General features: G+C 35.4%; 1 protein-coding gene across 2 annotated transcripts in view; it reads right to left on the bottom strand.

The window, feature by feature from the left end:
- CAMK4 (calcium/calmodulin dependent protein kinase IV) overlaps positions 1-18,922 on the bottom strand; it is a 306,043-nt gene that overhangs the window by 154,864 nt on the left and 132,257 nt on the right. For both annotated transcript variants that reach the window (XM_037800833.1, XM_037800834.1), the window contains one exon: positions 12,822-12,900. In XM_037800833.1, the coding sequence (XP_037656761.1) occupies positions 12,822-12,900 (79 nt within the window). The remainder of the gene's footprint in view (positions 1-12,821; positions 12,901-18,922) is intronic.

The raw sequence follows: 18,922 nt of genomic DNA, 5'->3' as shown, positions 1-18,922 counted from the left end.
CTTTCAGATTCCCCTGCAATACCATAATTATATACTCAAATGCTAGATCATAAGAATTTAAGGAAAAAAGGAACGAGAGTTTAAAACTAAATGATAAAATGATTGGTGAAATCACAATGTATGGTTCTTCAACTAACTGAGAAGAAAGAAGGCCAAACTAACAATTACAGAAAATTTTATAAAATTTAGGGGCATTTACTATGTGAGTATTTATTAAATTACTAGAAAAACCTCTCCATAATTTATAAGTAACCTTATATTATAATTAAATACGACAGAATTTAAACCCTGAGCAGCTTCTGCATTGTGGATTGAGACACATGTTCAGAATGGAGCCATAGGACTGAAAGTTTTCCAAATCTAGGAACTAGGAGCATCCAAGAATTGCTTAAGTAGGTCATGTGATTTAAAATCTTGATCAAGGGCCACACTAAATCTTATTTACAACAATAGTAAAGTATATAACCCATTTTCAAGCAGTAATATTTTGTACTCTAAAACAATATAATTAATTTTATTCGTACAGAAATGCAAAATATATCTGGTATTATTCACTACTTAATTTTAAATTGAGTTAATGAGTACATTAGAATTACATAGAATGAAGAGACATTATAATATAAAATATCTGTGTGGGCCATTACAATGAATAATAAAAACAATGTTTGCCATTTATTTCATGCTTCCTGTGGGCTCGGCAATATTTTACATCAATTGTCTCATTTTAATCTTACTAGAATGCTATAAGCTAGATGTTGCTAAATCCATTTTACAGCAGAGGAAACAGGTTGAGAGACAGTGTGTAACCTGTAAAGTCAAACAGGTAGTTAAGTGCCAGAGGTAATCCTGAATTCAGTCTTTCTGGGTTCAGACGCCATGATCTCATCCACTGCCACCCAGTCATTCTTAAGGAGAGTCAGAACACCTACAGATACTGAATTCAAACACTGAGCTTGGCTCTTAGGTACATACATTCTAAATTTAAACACTGAGATATTTCTCACATGCAACACTGGATATTTTATGCAAGAACATGGATTTTACAGTCAGATGAATGCAATCTTTCCTAAGAGTTGAGCAACACAGTTAGAAATTTCATATGAATTCTGGGATTCAAATATCTGTCTCCAAAATTCCAGGGACACTATAAATTACCATTGAGCATAATTTGCTTAAAGCTACATTAATTCTTTTCAAAAATGAGCCACACTGTTAGGGCTAAATTACCATCTAGATACATCCTGAGGTATGTACTCCTAAGGAAGAAAGATAAAGCATGACTCATGAGAACTGCTCCCCAAATAGTGAATGCATTATCATCATATCATTCTTCAAAAGTTGTGACTCCATTTAACAGCAAAATTCAGTCCAGGCTGAAAATTCCATCTACTTCATCTGTTCGAATTTTGACACTTTCTTGAACCTGTTTTTTTTTTTTCTTTTGTGAAGTCTTAAGTTCAGCATATTCAAAAGTCTTGTAATATCAGTAAAAAGGCCGAATCTTGCAAATCAATGGTTGTTTCACTGTGTCCATCAGAATCCTTTAATGCCCCCAGAGTATTTAGCCTGAAGAAGTAGCTTAGCAAATCTTTCGACTCTACCTCAATTTCTTCTAAATATCACATAAAATGGAAATGATTAGAGCTCACGCATGAAGAAAAAAAACTTAGCCTTGTCTCTTTCACTCCTGATTCATGATTCACAAAGTTCAGGGTAGAAGTAAAAGGTCCACTGATATCTGTAAGCCAGTTCTTGTGTACAAGGGAATTAGGTATTTTACATGCAATAAAAATAGAACTTCCTGTGAATTTATAATTATTTCAAAATAAAAAGTTAAAAATATAGGCCACCCCCACCCAAGGAAGAGATTGGCTGCCACTTCCAATGATTTTACAAGCACCACTACTAAGTGGAAAAAAAATCAAAGAAATAAGCAAAAAAGTACTTCAATCCATTTTCCTCTTTTGTTACTCTTATTACTGTCAAAGCTCTATCTCTGTTAAATACACAATGAGACAAATGGATATTTTTATAGGAAATATCCAGTTTTTTTCACACAGTAAAAATTTGGTTCAACTATCCTTTTCTATGTAATGGCATTCCAATACATCTCTAAGAGACAGCCACTGATGTTTATCATAACATTAAGAAACCATAAGATTTTGAAATGCTTTCTGAACAGCCAAAAGAAACATTAAATCATGTTAAACATGGTCTCAATGTTGAAACATGTTTTCAACCAAACTTTTTATTATGAGAATGTTCATAAATATTGAAATATTGAAAAACAGGAATGGATAATAGCATGCTGCACTAAATTCAATAATTATTGATTTTTCCCATGTTTCCTTTCTCAGGCTCTCTCATTCTCTCCCCTTATGCACATGTCTGCATGCACACACACACACGCACACACACAGGCAAATATACATACTATTTTGTTGTTGCTTATTTGAAAGCAAGTTGCAGGCATTATGACCCTGGATGATATATTTTAATGTATGCTAATCCTTGAAATGTAGTTATCTATATATAAGGTCTGTGGTATTATATTCATATGTAAAATATATGGGAACTTAAAACATACTTTTCTTATTATAATTACATGCTAATTTCTTATAAGGATATTTTATTAACCAAAATAACCAATTGTTTGAGCATAACAATTTACTTGATATACATTATCATATTAACTCTGCCCTTTACCTGCTCTCCACCAGGATGTGGATTTTTTCATAAGAGCTGGTGCTTTAGTCTGTCTTCCTCTGTTTCGATAAGCTAGAGCATTAGTCTGTTACCCACACATTTCAGTGTCTAAACGATCCTCAGCGATTATCAGGATGGTTCATGAGGGAATGCATCTCTTATTGCCAGTTTCAACTAAACCTATCCTAAAATATTAAGCTGTGAGAGGGTCACCGGGGTTCGGCTGGGTCTGTGGGCAGAGCATTCTTAAGGTCATCTGCACCTTCTGAGTGGGAAAAGATGGTCAACGTCTTGAAAGGAGTGCTTATAGAATGAGCAGCTGGCAGTTACCCAGGAACTATATGAAACAGCGTTTTCGGGGTCTCCAGTAACCAGTCACACATTGGACTCAAGTTTGGAATTGGAGGAAAAGCTGAGATTGCAGCGAACATTGTAAGTTCCCCGGACCAGGGGTCTGGCGCCCCTCCCCACCCAGACCTCACAGACTGTCTTGCTGCCGGCTTCCTGAAAGGGGGGGGGGGGGGGAAGAACCAAAAAACAGCAATCTGCTGAGGGCAAGAAGGGAGGCTCAACCCAGCCTCAACTGCAGAATTAATTAACAAATTAATTAACTAACTTTGGGAGCTGGGGTGCTAAAGAAGGGCTGGGCTCCAAGAAGTGGGGGCACGTAAAAGCGGGCACCCATTCCCAGACTCCAAAAAAGCCATTTTTTTTTTCCCTTACATTTTGTCCCTTCTGGCTTCTCACTGATCCCTTATCTCTTTGCATTTCAATAGCCCCTGGCAGGGGTGGAACTGAAGCGGTTGGAGAGTAATTATCAGACAATAGCCCAAAGCGTATCTTTAAATGCTCTATTCTGACACTGACAAAACTTCCAGGCTGGGGAAAGACATTTAAAAGAGACTCTTTTTTTTTTTCCCTTTTTTCTTTTTCTTGATTTCTTTTCTACTTTTTTTTTATCTAAAAGTAATATATGTGGTTATTTTCTATCGGAAAGCCCAGGTTGAGGGACTAGGCTGGGCTTGAGGGGAGACAAGAGTACCCACAGTGTCTTTGAATTCTGTAATCACTACTGAAGGCCTCCAGCCCCATCTTTAATTGGTAACTCAGGCTGACCAAGGAATCTACCTTGAGAGGCCCCACAGAGGAGAGAGGAGAAGGGAATAGTGTCCCTGAGAGACAACTGGAGGTCTGAGGATTGGGAGAGTGGAGGGAGGCCCAGCTCAACTGGCAGTCCTCCTTCTGGGAATTCAGACCCCAGGGGCTGGAATTCAGATTCCAGCTTCAGTCAGCCACGCCCCTGACAGGCTCAGAGTCACCAGGAGAACTAAAGGCTCCATACCTCCTTACACTGGTGGGGGAGCTGCGGGCTGGCCAGCGCCACCTGCTGGACAGGAGAGGAAAAGCACCAATTCTAAAGGCCTCATAGGAGGGTCTCATTCTCAGGAAAACTCCATACCCTCCCAATGAGACCTGGGCCTCACTAGACTGGGAAAATCTGACTAGGGTCGACCATATCCAAGGAGACCCACTCACAAAAAGGTTACATAGAGGCAGAGCAAGAAACAGAAAAAACAAGAGGGGAAAAATTGTGATCAACTAAATAGAACCTAAGTTAGAGGTCTAGAATAAGTTGAACTGAATAACAGAGGCCAGAGAACAAAGCCAACCAACAAGAAAACCACTAGGTAAAAGACAGAAAACAAGCTCCAAAATAAACTAATCAAGAGAATCAGATGCCTAGACAACTTAAGATAACAAGCCATACCAGGAAACACGAAAACATGGACCAGCCAAAGGAACAAACTAATAGCTCAGCTGAGACACAGGAGTGGAGGCAACTAATGCTAAATAAATTTGATGAAATGAAGGAAGATATAGCAAAAGAGCTGAAGGATATAAAGAAGACACTGGCTGACCATAAAGAAGAATTCATAAACTTAAAAAAACAAATGGCAGAACTCATGGGAATGAAGGCCACAATGGAGGAGATGAAAAACACAATGGAGGGACACAACAGTAGATTTGAACAGGCAGAAGAAAGGATCAGTGAACTGGAAGACAGGTCATTCGAATTCATACACACAAAAGAACAGCTGGTGAAAAAAATCAAATGGCAGAACTCATGGGAATGAAGGCCACAATGGAGGAGATGAAAAACACAATGGAGGGACACAACAGTAGATTTGAACAGGCAGAAGAAAGGATCAGTGAACTGGAAGACAGGTCATTCGAATTCATACACACAAAAGAACAGCTGGTGAAAAAAATGGAAAAATATGAGCAGGGTCTTAGGGAGCTGAGTGACAACATGAAACGCACAAATATACGTGTTATGGGTATCCCAGAAGGAGAAGAGAAGGGAAAAGGGGCAGAAAGAGTAATAGAAGATATATTCACTGAAAATTTCCCAACTCTTATAAAAGACAGAAAATTAGAGATTCAAGAAGTACAACGTACCCCAAATAGAATAGATCCCAATAGACCTACTCCAAGACACTTACTGGTCAGATTGTCCAATGTCAAAGACAAAGAGAGGATTCTGAAAGCAGCAAGAGAAAAGCAATCCATCACATACAAGGGAAAGTCAATAAGACTATGTACAGATTTCTCTGCAGAAACCATGGAGGCAAGAAGACAGTGGCATGATATATTTAAGATACTGAAAGAGAAAAACTGCCAACCAAGAATTCTATATCCAGCAAAACTTTCCTTCAAAAATGAGGGAGAGATTAAAACATTTTCAGACAAACAGACACTGAGAGAGTTTGTGAATAAGAGACCAGCACTACAAGAAATACTAAAGGGAGTGCTACAGGCTGATAGGAAAAGACAGGAGAGAGAGAGTTGGAGAAGAGTGCAGAAATGAAGATTATCAGGAAAGGTAAAAAGAGAGGAAAAAATAAGATATAACATATAAATTCCAAAAAACAAAATGGTAGTAGAAAGTACTGCCCTTACAGTAATAACACTAAATGTAAATGGATTAAACTCCCCAATAAAAAGACACAGACTGGCAGAATGGATTAAAAAACAGGACCCATCTATATGCTGTCTACAAGAAACTCACTTTAGACACAAGGACAAACATAGACTGAAAGTGAAAGGTTGGAAAAAGATATTTCATGCAAACAACAACCAGAAAAAAGCGGGAGTAGCTATATTAATATCAGACAAGTTAGACTTCAAAAGTGAAACAATTAAAAGAGACAAAGAAGGACACTATATATTAATAAAAGGGTCAATTCATCAAGAAAACATAACAGTCATAAATATTTATGCACCAAACCAGAATGCCCCAAAATTCATGAGGCAAACACTGCGATCACTGAAAGGAGAAACAGATACCTCTACAATAATAGTTGGAGACTTCAATACACCACTCTCATCAATGGATAGAACATCTAGACAGAGGATCACTAAAGAAACAGAGATGTTGAATTGTATGATAAATGAACTAGACTTGACAGACATTTATAGAACACTACACCCAACAACAGCAGGATACACTTTTTTCTCAAGTGCTCATGGAACATTCTCTAGGATAGACCACATGTTGGGTCACAAAGCAAGTCTCAACAAATTTAAAAATATTGATATTATACAAAACACTTTCTCAGACCACAATGGAATGAAGTTGGAAATAAATAAAAGGCAGAAGGTCATAAAATTCACAAACATATGGAGGCTAAACAACACCCTCTTAGAAAACCAGTGGGTAAAGGAAGAAATTACAAGAGAAATTAGTAAATACCTCAAGGCAAATGACAATGAAAACACAACTTATCAAAACTTATGGGATGCAGCAAAGGCAGTGCTGAGAGGGAAATTTATTGCCCTAAATGCCTATATTAAAAGAGAAGAGAGAGCAAAAATTGAAGAGTTAACTGCTCACCTGGAGGAATTAGAGAAAGAACAGCAAACTAAACCCAAAGCAAGCAGAAGGGAAGAAATAACAAAGATTAGAGCAGAAATAAATGCAATTGAGAACAGGAAAACAATAGAGAGAATCAACAAAATCAGAAGTTGGTTCTTTGAGAAAATCAATAAAATTGATGGACCACTGGCTAGGCTAACAAAAAAAAAGAGAGAGCAGATGCAAATAAATGCAATCAGAAATGGTAAAGGAAATATAACTACCGACCCTGCAGAAATTAAGGAGATAATGAGAAGATACTATGAGCAACTATATGCTAATAAACTAGACAACTTAGATGAAATGGACAACTTCCTAGAAAAGCATAAACAACCAACATTAACTCAAGAAGAAATAGATGACCTCAACAAACCAATCACAAGTAAAGAGATTGAGTCAGTCATCAAAAAGCTCCCAAAAAGGAAAAGCCCAGGACCAGATGGTTTCACATGTGAATTCTACCAAGCATTCAAGAACGAATTAGTACCAATCCTGCTCAATCTCTTCAAAAAAATTGAAGAAGAGGGAAAGCTACCTAACTCTTTCTATGAAGCCAACATCACCCTAATACCAAAACCAGGCAAAGATACTACAAAAAAAGAAAATTATAGACCAATTTCTTTAATGAATATAGATGCAAAAATCCTCAACAAAATACTCGCAAATCGAATCCAGCAGCACATTAAAAGAATTATACACCACGACCAGGTGGGATTTATTCCAGGTATGCAAGGCTGGTTCAACACAAGAAAATCAATTAATGTAATACACCACATCAATAAATCAAAGCAGAAGAACCACATGATCATCTCGATTGATGCAGAAAAGGCATTTGACAAAATTCAACATCCTTTCCTGATGAAAACACTTCAAAGGATAGGAATAGAAGGGAACTTTTTCAACATGATAAAGGCAATATATGAAAAACCCACAGCTAACATCACACTCAATGGGGAGAGACTGAAAGCTTTTCCTCTAAGAACAGGAACAAGACAGGGATGCCCACTATCACCATTGCTATTCAACATTGTGCTGGAAGTTCTAGCTAGAGCAATTAGGCAAGAAAAAGAAATAAAAGGCATCCAAATTGGAGAGGAAGAAGTAAAACTTTCACTATTTGCAGATGACATGATTCTATATGTAGGAAATCCGGAAAAATCTACAGCAAAGCTACTACAACTAGTCAATGAATACAGCAAAGTAGCAGGCTACAAGATCAACACGCAAAAATCTGTAGTGTTCCTATACACAAGTAATGTGCAACAAGAGGAGGAAATCAAGAAAAAAATCCCATTTACAATAGCAACCAAAAGAATCAAGTATTTAGGAATAAACTTAACCAAGGACACAAAAGACCTTTACATCGAAAACTATAAGAAACTGCTAAAAGAAATTGAACAAGACCTGAAAAAATGGAAGAACATACCATGTTCATGGATTGGAAGGCTAAATATAGTTAAGATGGCAATTTTACCTAAACTGATTTACAGATTCAATGCAATACCAATTCAAATCCCAACAACTTACTTTACAGAAATAGAAAAACCAATAACTAAATTTATTTGGAAGGGTAAGGTGCCCCGAATAGCCAAAAATGTCTTGAGAAAGAGGAATGAAGTGGGAGGTCTCACACTACCTGACTTTGAAGCATATTACAAAGCTACAGTGCTCAAAACAGCATGGTACTGGCATAAGGACAGATATACTGATCAATGGAATCGAATTGAGTGTTCAGAAGTAGACCCTCACATCTATGGACAACTGATCTTTGATAAGGCAGTGAAGCCAAAGCAACTGGGAAAGAGCAGCCTGTTCAATAAATGGTGTTTGGAGAACTGGATATCCATTTCCAAAAGAATGAAAGAGGATGTCCATCTCACACCTTATTCCAAAATTAACTCAAAGTGGATCAAAGACCTAAACATTAGCACCAAGACCATAAAACTCTTAGAAGAAAATGTAGGGCAGTATCTTAGAGATCTTGTGAAAGGAGGTGGTTTCTTAGACCTCACACCCAAGGCACGAGCAACCAAAGAACAAATAGACAAATGGGATCTCCTCAAAATTAAACACCTGTACATCAAAGGACTTTGTCAGAAAAGTCAAAAGGCAACCTACACAATGGGAGATGATATTTGGAAACCACATATCAGATAAGGGTTTAATATCCCGAATATATAAAGCAATCCTGCATCTCAATAACAGAAAGACAAACAATCCAATTAAAAAATGGGCAAAAGACATGAACAGACATTTTTCTGAAGAGGAAATACAAATGGCTCAAAAGCATATGAAAAAATGCTCAACTTCACTGGCTATTAAGGAAATGCAAATCAAAACCACAATGAGATATCATCTCACACCTACCAGAATGGCCATTATCCAAAAAACAGAAAATGACAAGTGCTGGAGAGGATGTGGAGAAAGAGGCACACTTATTCATTGTTGGTGGGAATGTAGAATGGTGCAACCACTCTGGAAGACAGTATGGAGGTTCCTCAGGAAGCTAAATATAGATTTGCCATATGACCCAGCTATTCCATTGCTGGGTATATACTCAGAGGAACTGAAACTTAAGACACAGACAGACATTTGTAGACCAATGTTTATTGCAGCATTATTCACAATTGCCAAGAGATGGAAACAGCCCAAATGTCCATCAAAGGACGAGTGGATAAACAAACTGTGGTATATACACATGATGGAATATTATGCAGCTGTAAGACAGAACAAAGACATGGATCATGTAATAATGTGGCTGAACCTTGAGGACATTATGTTGAGTGAAGTTAGCCAGAAACAAAAGGACAGATTCTGTATGGTCTCACTAATATGAACAGATATTAATGAACAAACTTTGGGAGTTAAAAGCTGACAAACAGGCGACCAGGAGATAGAAAGAGGGCAGAGATCAGCCATTTGATGCTGAAGGACTACAGAATGTTTAGGATTGATCGCATAGATCCAGAAATAGATAGCATAATGCTGTGTGATGGTAGCACGGTATTGTAAGTACACTGAACAAAGATGTCTGCGAGTAAAGCTGAAAGAGGTGGGATAGGAGAATGTATGACACCAGAGGTAACGATAGATGATAAAGACTGGGACTGTATAACGTGGCAAAAACTGGAGTGGCCAATGACTGTTACTAAATATACAAATATAAAAATGTTTTTGCATGTGGGAAAGCAAATGAATGTCAACCATGTAGAAATTTGAAAAAGGGATGGTATTCAGGAAAAAACATAATCAAAGCAAACTGGAGTCTATGGTCAACAGTAACATTGTAATATACCTCCATTAAATGTAACAAAGGCAATATGCCATTGCTAAATGTATATGAGAAAGGGATATAGGGGAGTAATATGGGATTCTTGGTAGTGGTGTTATTTGCTGTCCTTAGTAGTATATTGTATTGTATGACATGTTATTTTTCTTTTTAACATTTTTTCTTATTGCTAAAAAAAAAAAAAAAAAAAAAAAAAAAAAAAAAAAAATATTAAGCTGTGAGAAAGGTATTAATAGTGAGACAAAATGAAATATGGGTAAACTTCCTTGGAAAAGTATTTCCAGGTCCTGGGAAAGAGGATTATTTTTATCAAAAAATTAATCATAAAGGAGTTAGGAAACCTTTTTTTTGAACTGAAAAAAATGTTTATATATTAATCACTTAAAAATTGGTTGAGTTTTCTGATATTTATTAACTTTCTTGAATATATGACCAATTTCCCTCATCTTCATATACAATGCTGAATAGAATATTTTTAAATTCATCTTCTTAGAAATCCTCCCAAGATAGACATACATACAGATAGATAGATAGATAGATAGATAGATAGATAGACAGATAGACTATCTCCCAGACCTCTTAGGTTTAGATCTAGTCATAAAATGAAGACCTGAGGAAGTATCCACTGAAGTAGTACAGTGGTCTCAATGTTGTTAGCTTAAAACACATAAAATTGACATTTTTGGAAGCCAAAAATGATTTAATACCGGCAATTCCACATGGCTCAACTTAGATAGATTACATAAATAATTCAAGCTTTCTGAGACCCCCTTTTCCTCTCAAGAATGATACTTGTCTGAATTCTCTAGGAGAATACTTTATTTTCCCTGCTTCATTTCCCCTCTATAAATAGCTTCTTAGGCTTCATTCATTTTATTGAGCCAAGAAAATTTCAGTGAACATGACCTATATGGAATTAAACACTGGGGGCGATTGCTCTTTGAGGTTTTGATTGCTATTTTTTCTCATTTGCACATCTCTGTGCACAGTTTATCCTGGGAGACAGTGTTGGAGTTCCATCTAGTTCACGTTCAAAGCTGAGGTTGCGCCAGGGGATTTTCTCTCATTCCACTTGTCACAGCAGTAACTGTGTTTGACAACATCTGCCTTACAGCACTGCTCCGTAGCTCCATCTGACACTCGGTTCCCGTCCACATTCTCTCCACGCCTGCCTTCTGAGGAAGACACTCCCGCAACAGAAGCAGAGAAGAGAAGGCAGTGAGGGCAATCAGAGCTTTACTTCCCCAATCATGAGTACACCAAATGGCTCCACCTATAACATACCCCAAAGATTTTTGACATAAACCAATGTTCTCTAAACCGGTCTTTTATCCCTTGAGATTCTTGAACATTCACAAGTCACTTGCTGAGCATTTATTTCCCTTTCAAAGGTTCCTCAACTACGGAAAATGTAACCACTCACAAATGTCATTGACAACTTTTTTATCCAGCAAGAAAAACTACAACCAACTCCAGAAACATCCTGTATGTGACTACTGCTAAAGTGTGCTGATTTATTTTCATCAGAAGTAGATATTTAATAGGAAATTTAACTTCATAAAGTTTTTAATAGTCCTTAGTTCAAACAAATTTATGACAATGATAAATTGATATAGGAGAAAATTTCAAACTTTACCAATTCAAAAGATTCCCCTGCATTCTGGAATAACTTAAACCATGGCCTACACCAAATAGGAAATCCAGAGAAGGGAGTTTATTGGTGACAATTGCCATTTAAATTATTACCTTCTACAGTTGTCTTTTGTCATTTTGCAATGGCTTTAAATTCTAACAGATTGTTTCAAAATGCCATTCTATTTCTACTGCACTGAAAACCCTGTGCCATTATAGTCTTCTCTATTATATGAGTTTCTAAAATTTCCCTGTGCCAGACAATACATAAACAGCTGGTGATATTAAACTGCATTTAGGAAAAAAATCCCTTGGCTTAAAAGAGGTATCATTTGCATTCAAAATTTATACTTCTCTCCTCAGCATACATTACAACTGGGTTTTCAGAAAATTAAAATATAATGCACACATTAGTTCATATAAATCTTGAGTAAGGAAGAATGTGCTATAAAAGAATACCTTGGCTTTTTTTGTGGTTATATGAGGGGACACTACCTAAGGACAGAAAGTTCAGGACCTTATTAAAATGACAAAATACACTCTGGGGCATAGAGAGTATTACACAGGTGTTGGCATTTATATATTGAACTCTTACCTGGTGCATTTCTTATTTATTAGAGATAAGTTTAAGTAACTTTTGCCTCATCAGCATACCTAGGAATATAGAGCAAGGACAAGAAGTTCCAAAACAAAATCCTTCCCTCTTGTAAAAATGCGAACTTCTAGATGAGGGGGTTCAGTCCCAGAAACATTATCATTTGACTAATTTTACTGTACTGAAGCAAACTCAACAACTGAAAATTTAAGCAAATTAGAAGCTGATGGCTCCTTTCACAAATCCATCTATTTGTGACTCATTTAGGATTTTTTTCAAATAGCATACTCTCTCAGTATATTCAAATGTGATTCTATATATATATATATATATATATATACGCACTTATTTGTGTATATATGTATATGTATATTATGTATATGTATATTTTAAACAACATGGCTGATATTCAAAGCAAGGTTTACATACCAACTAGAAATGTTTTTCCTTTCCACTCCTGTCCTCCCAAAAAAGAACATCTAACCTGAGCTCCAGTCACTTTCAAAGAGCCATGCAGTTCTCATCAGATAGCAAGATATTGGCTGCACTCTCGCAGTCAAGATTCTAACCAGTCAGCTGCACATAGCAGCAATCTGGCCCCTTTGCCCTTTGAGTCAGGGCTCCTGACTTTTCCAGGTCACCAAGTCTCTTAGAGATGCTATTATATAATGAAATAAACTTACTGTTTTCTTTAACACTTTGAGAGCATAAGGCTTCTGGGTCCCCTTCTGTTTGCATCTGTACACAATGGATGTAGCACCCCTTGAGGGGGGAAAAAAACAAAAAGAAAATGTTATGCTCTGGACACTGAATTAAAAGGGAAAGGTAGAAAATCAGTATCTCTTGCAGTTATGCTCACAACCAAAAAATGCTTATAAGTTCCTGTATAGAATCAGCCCTGGATGTTGAAAGTACTTTTTTTCTCATAACTGAATATAGTTTGCTTAGAAAATCTGTAGATTTTCCAATCTGTTCTTTTCCTCCTGCCCTACTTCTACACAAGTAACATACCTAGGGCTGTCACATTCAGTAGGTTCTGGAATAAACCAGGTCCTAGAGAAACACATCTTTTGAAGGACACCCAGCCAATTCCAGACCCCTGAGCTTTCTAGATGTCTGTCTCTGGAGTAAAATAAGTCATGGCTGCAGGGAGAGGTTTAAGTTTAGTACTTTGCTATAAGCTTCAGAGCCGTCTGCTCCCCCACTGCTTTGCAAGCTAGCTGGGGAGGCTTGAGATTTTATACCCACTTCATTTGGTGCCATTGGGTTCTCCCAAAGCCAATGTTAGCCCCACAGGGAGCCTGGGTCCTTCATCTTGGTGAATATTACCACCTCCTATCTACAGTGCTCCATCAAAAATAGATCATTTCCTCTGTAAAAATCTCAGAGAAGTACAGAATGTGTTTTACCCACAAGAGAGAATGGTGAAAAGAAACTCAATAACTGTCTTCATACATGTGCAAGGTTACCAAAAGGAGAGCATTAAAAACAGTGCAATGAGGTCCAGATGTTCCCTCTACCCAAGAGAACGAGAGAGTAAGAGAGAGAGGTAGAGACAAAATGAGACCAAACAGGCTCAAGTTCAAACTTTGGGAAGAGTACTTCCAGATAAATCTTAAAATAAGATCAGTTGAAGTAAACCTGTCAAACTGTGAAGACTAGGCCAAAAGACCTCTTGTGATATGTACAGTCCTTTTATTCTGAAATTCTAAGTGAGCACAAAGAAAATATAAAAAATAAAGAATATTGCCACTAGTAAGCACAAGAAGATATTTCACAAAACTGAGGGGAGATTAGGGACTGGTGTTGGTTGTACACGCTAATTGTAAAGAAAAATTGCACCACATTTTTAAAAGCTTTGGTAAGATATGAAGTAGATACAAATAAAGAGTTCTGAAAATGGAATACATAAAGATAAATATAAAATTCATTTTTCCTTATTTTAATTGTTTTTAAAGTTTGCTGTCTAATGCAAAAATAGTTGCAAATTATTGTGTTCATAGCATGTGTGAAATGTATAGTAACAAGAGCACAAAGGAAGGGAATAAGAAATTGGAAGAACCCTGTTGTTAACTATTTACACTATACGTGAAATAGTTGTATATTATTTGAAGGTGGAATATGATTAGTTAAAGATGCAGAGTGTGTAATCAGGGCAATGACTAAATTTTCTAAAAAGAGAATCAATGCAAATCCAATAATGGAGCTAGAATAGAATAATAAAAAATGAAATGAAAAGGAAAGCTGAAAAGGAGGAAAAAATGAGACAAAAGAGAACAGCTAATGTTGGTAGATTTTAATGCAATCAAATTAATAATTGCATTAAATTTTAAACTTATAAACATAGCAATTAAAATATAAAGATCACCAAACTGGATAAAAAAGCAGGACCAAACTATATGCTGTTATAAGAAATCCACTTTAAATATAAAAGCATAAGTAAGTTAAAGAGTAAAAAGATAGAAAAAGAGATACTATGCAAACACTAATCCAAAGAAAACAGTGGTAGCTATATTAATATCAGACAAAATAGACTTCAGAGCAAGGATAAAGGGGAAATTGCTTTATGATGAAGGGGCAATTCCCCAGGAAGCTATAACAAACCTAAATGTGTATGCACCTAATGAAAAAGCTTCAAAATAAAGAAACAAAAACTTATGGAACTGAAGGTAGAAATAGATAAATTCACAAGTATAGCTGGAGATTTCAAGACAACTCTCAGCAGTTGATAGAACAAGTAGCCATAGACAGAGAAAACATGAACAGCACTACCAACAAAATTAACTTAATTGACACTTAAAGAAAACTCCATCTCCAAAAGGCAGACACATTCTCTTCAAAGTTGGATGAATAGACATATAGACAAATGTAACAGAATAACGAATCTAGAAATAGTCCTACACGTATATTGACTTCTGACAAAGGTAAAAAGGCAATTCAGTGGAGAAAGGATAGTCCACAATCTTTCCAAAAAACAGTGTTGCAAAAATTGGATATCCATATGCCAAAAAATATCCGTACTTCACACCCTATAAAAATAGTTCTCAAAACTATTACAGATTTAAATGTAACACCTTGAATTCTAAAAATTCCAGGGGGAAAAAAACATAGGAAAAAAAAATGCAACCTTGGATTAAGCAATGATTTCTTAGATATACAACCAAAAATTCAATGAAGGAAAGAAAAAATAAATAAATTGGAATTAATCTAAGTTAAGAATGGCTGCTTTTTGAAAGGCATAGACTGGGAGAAAAAATTTACAAATTACCTACCTGATAAAGGACTGTACCAAGAATATATAAAGAACTCTCAAAACTCAATAATAAGAAAGCAAATAACTCAATTAAAAAGTTGGCAAAAGATTGGAACAAATACTTCATCAAAGAAGATAAACGGCAGGCAAATAAGCACAAGAAGCAGCTCAATATCATTAGTTATCAAGAAATTGCACATTAAAATCACAACATGTTACCACTATACACTTAACACAGATAGTAATAATAATTGACAATACCATGTGCTGGTGAGAATGCAGAGCAACTGGAATTCTCAAACATGCTAGTGGAAAACAGCTTGACAGTTCATAAAGTTAAGCATTCCTTACAATACGACCCATCCATTCCGCTCCTAGGTATTTACTAAAGTAGGATGAAAGCCTATGTTTCCTCACAAAACTTAAAAACAAGAATGCTTATAACAACTTTATTCACAATCATCAAAATCTGGAAATAACTCAAACGGCCCTCAACCGGGGAACAGATTAACAATCTGCGCTATATCCATACAATGGAATGCTACTCAGACATAAAAAGGAACAAAACAAACTAAGGTACATGCAACAACTTGGATGAATCTCAAATACAATGTCCTAAGTGAAAGCAGCTAGATTCAAGATGCTATATGCTGTATGACTTCATTTAATAGAACATTTCTGCAAATACAAAACTATAGGTACAAAAAACAGATCAGTGGTTGTCTAGGATTCAGAGGGGTAGAGAGAGAAACTAAAAGTGGGCAAGAGTTTGACTACAAACTTTTTAGCATGATATAACTGCTCTATAAGTGGTTGATTATGGTGGTGTTTACACAATTACATACATTGTCAAAACAGGCAGAACTGTACACTAAAATAGATGAATTTCACTGTATCTAAACTATATTTTAATAAAAATATAGAAAAAAATCTTTCCAGGAAAACCATATTGTTCAGAGGTAAGATTAAAAATCACATTACTAAAAATTGCATTACTAAAATATGGTATTCAACCTATTCCATTTGCATTAAACAGGTAGCTGGCAAAATTTAAAACAAAAGAAAGTAAGAAAAAAGGAAAGGAAATACATGAGAGAGTGATGTGCAAATATTAAAGACAACTAAAAATCTAATTTTCATTTTAATACCAGTTGAAGAACTTAATATTGCTCAAGAATTCATGTAAAAGAAAATATATTAAATAGCATCCATTCCTTAATTTCCTCATTATATTAAATTAACCTATTGATAATTTTAATATATAAATCATTATGTCAAAGCAAAAGCTTTTTTCTCTAAGATCTAACAAAATGATTTAACAAAAAGATTTAACAAATCTTTATTGATTAACCTCAGGATACAACTATGCTAGAAATGACTTTTAAAAGGCTAGAAATATTAAATTAAAAGAATAAAACATCCCTGAAATACGTATGTGAAAACATTATTCAGGAATTTCTCAAAAAATCTAACTGTACATTCTTTGCTGAAATTCAGCAGTTGGCTTAAGTGTATAAATATAGTTTTAGAGAGGAATCATTTGCATTATGTTTTTTATAAAACTGAAAACCGTTTCAGCACACAATACAATGACATTTAATTTTTAATATGGAAAGAACATTTTGTTATAATATTTTGTCCTCCCTTCAAAATAGATTAAGGGAGAATCAACATAAAATTGCCTGACATCCAAAGGAAGTAAGGAGATTTTAGATAAGACATTATATTCATGGAGTTATTCACCTGAAAATAAAAGCTTTCCACTCCTGTCTATTCATTTATAACATATTCTTTAGAAAAAAAGAGCCAATGAATACAGAAATTTTTCCAGTTAGAATTTTTTTCTGCTGTAATTTTGATGAGAAAGAAAATCAATACTCTTTTGGAGTCTGAGCTGTTCACTTCTACTTTCACATTGATTTTCTTTAACAGAAATGTTGGAAAAATCATTTTTGAGCTCAACTTGGTTGATTATTTTTAAAAATATGCTAAAGGCAAAAGTTAAAAATATACCACTGTATTTTTCATTGCACAGAAAGAATAAAAGGTAGTAAAATCTGTCTTGTGTCTATAAAAATCATACAGTATGATAACCATAATAGACTATATATATTACTATATTATATATATAATATATATTGCACTTACACACTACACAAACAAACTATTGCTTCTATAAAGATGTTAAGAAACAACTAATGTTGGTACCTGGTGCTCTGAGTCAAAGCTATTGATGTCAGGAAGAAGCTCCAGATATCATAATACTTATTTGCCCTGAAGACGTCTAAAACACAATGCTCCTTGCTACCACATTTAGGACTACTTAGTACAGAAAGGGGGATTCTCTATCCTATAGCCCACCTACACATGCGCCTAATGTCCAACACTTAAAGAACAATTATCTAAATTTCTTTTTCATTTCTCTTTTAGCACAGGGTTTTTTATTCATAATATTACTCTTTTCTCTCCTCACTTCTCTTCCTTTGTTTTAAAGAAAGAAATCGGTTTAATTTTATCTTTTCCTCCAGAAGAAACCTATATGGATTGACATAAATTGTGCACCCCTAAACTGAGATACTATATAAATGCACTCAAAAGGGCACATGAAGATCAAATCTGGTGCAAAATGGAAGCAGGGAGTCAGAAGTCTGGATTCACATCAATGTTTTAGGAAATCAAAATGTGATCACACAATCTTAAAACAGTTTAGTATCATGAGCCTTCTCTCATTCAGGAAAGTTAAAAATCAGAGATTGGCTTTCTGGAGAAGGACCTAATGGGGCTTTAGTGATTGGTGAAAGCAACAGAGCTTGCTTTCCCTTGTCGTTGAACTTATAATTTGCCCTTTGGAAATGCAAGAGAACTTCAGATACTGAATGTCTTAAGAAGTCTAAATCTGGAGGCACAGTTGACTGCTCTGCTTTCTTGGCTTGAGGTATATCTCTGCTATGATATGTTTTATACCATGTAAAATTGTATTTGCCATTTTACTAGGCCTTATAAGTCAGTAAAGAGTTCCAACTTTTTTTTAAAAGGGGGAGGTCCTGAAATTGGCTCAAAAAGTTTTGTTATCTTTTTCTAATTTGATGGTAGTGATAAAATGTGTTTGGTTAAAGAAAATAGTTACATCAAAATGTTGTCTTTAAAATTCCCATGCACTTACTTTTGTTTATTTTTCAATAGTTTTTATTTTCAATACGCATATGTGCTTGCAAGAAAGATCTTCTGAATGCTCATTATGAAAAGGTTTTAAAATCAAAGATGTGATTTATAAGAAATGTCAATCATATGTTGAAAACATAATGAGTGCACTATCAATATATTTCCTTAATTTCCCCATTATATTAATTTCCTTGGTTGATTAACTTGCTATTATTTAACAAGCCTGTTATTTCCATTGACTTTAAAATTAGATAAATTCTCCAAGTAAATTGGTTACAACGTCAAAATTTCTTTTGTTCAGGGGTGAAAATAGAGGCATATTCAGGAACAGAAAGATCCAAGCTCTGTACGTGTTTAATGTCAGCATAC

This window comes from Choloepus didactylus, chromosome 13 (genome assembly GCF_015220235.1).
Source record: "Choloepus didactylus isolate mChoDid1 chromosome 13, mChoDid1.pri, whole genome shotgun sequence".
Taxonomy (NCBI): domain Eukaryota; kingdom Metazoa; phylum Chordata; class Mammalia; order Pilosa; family Megalonychidae; genus Choloepus; species Choloepus didactylus.
Note: the sequence above shows the minus strand (reverse complement) of the source record. Positions and strands in the feature narration are given on the sequence as shown.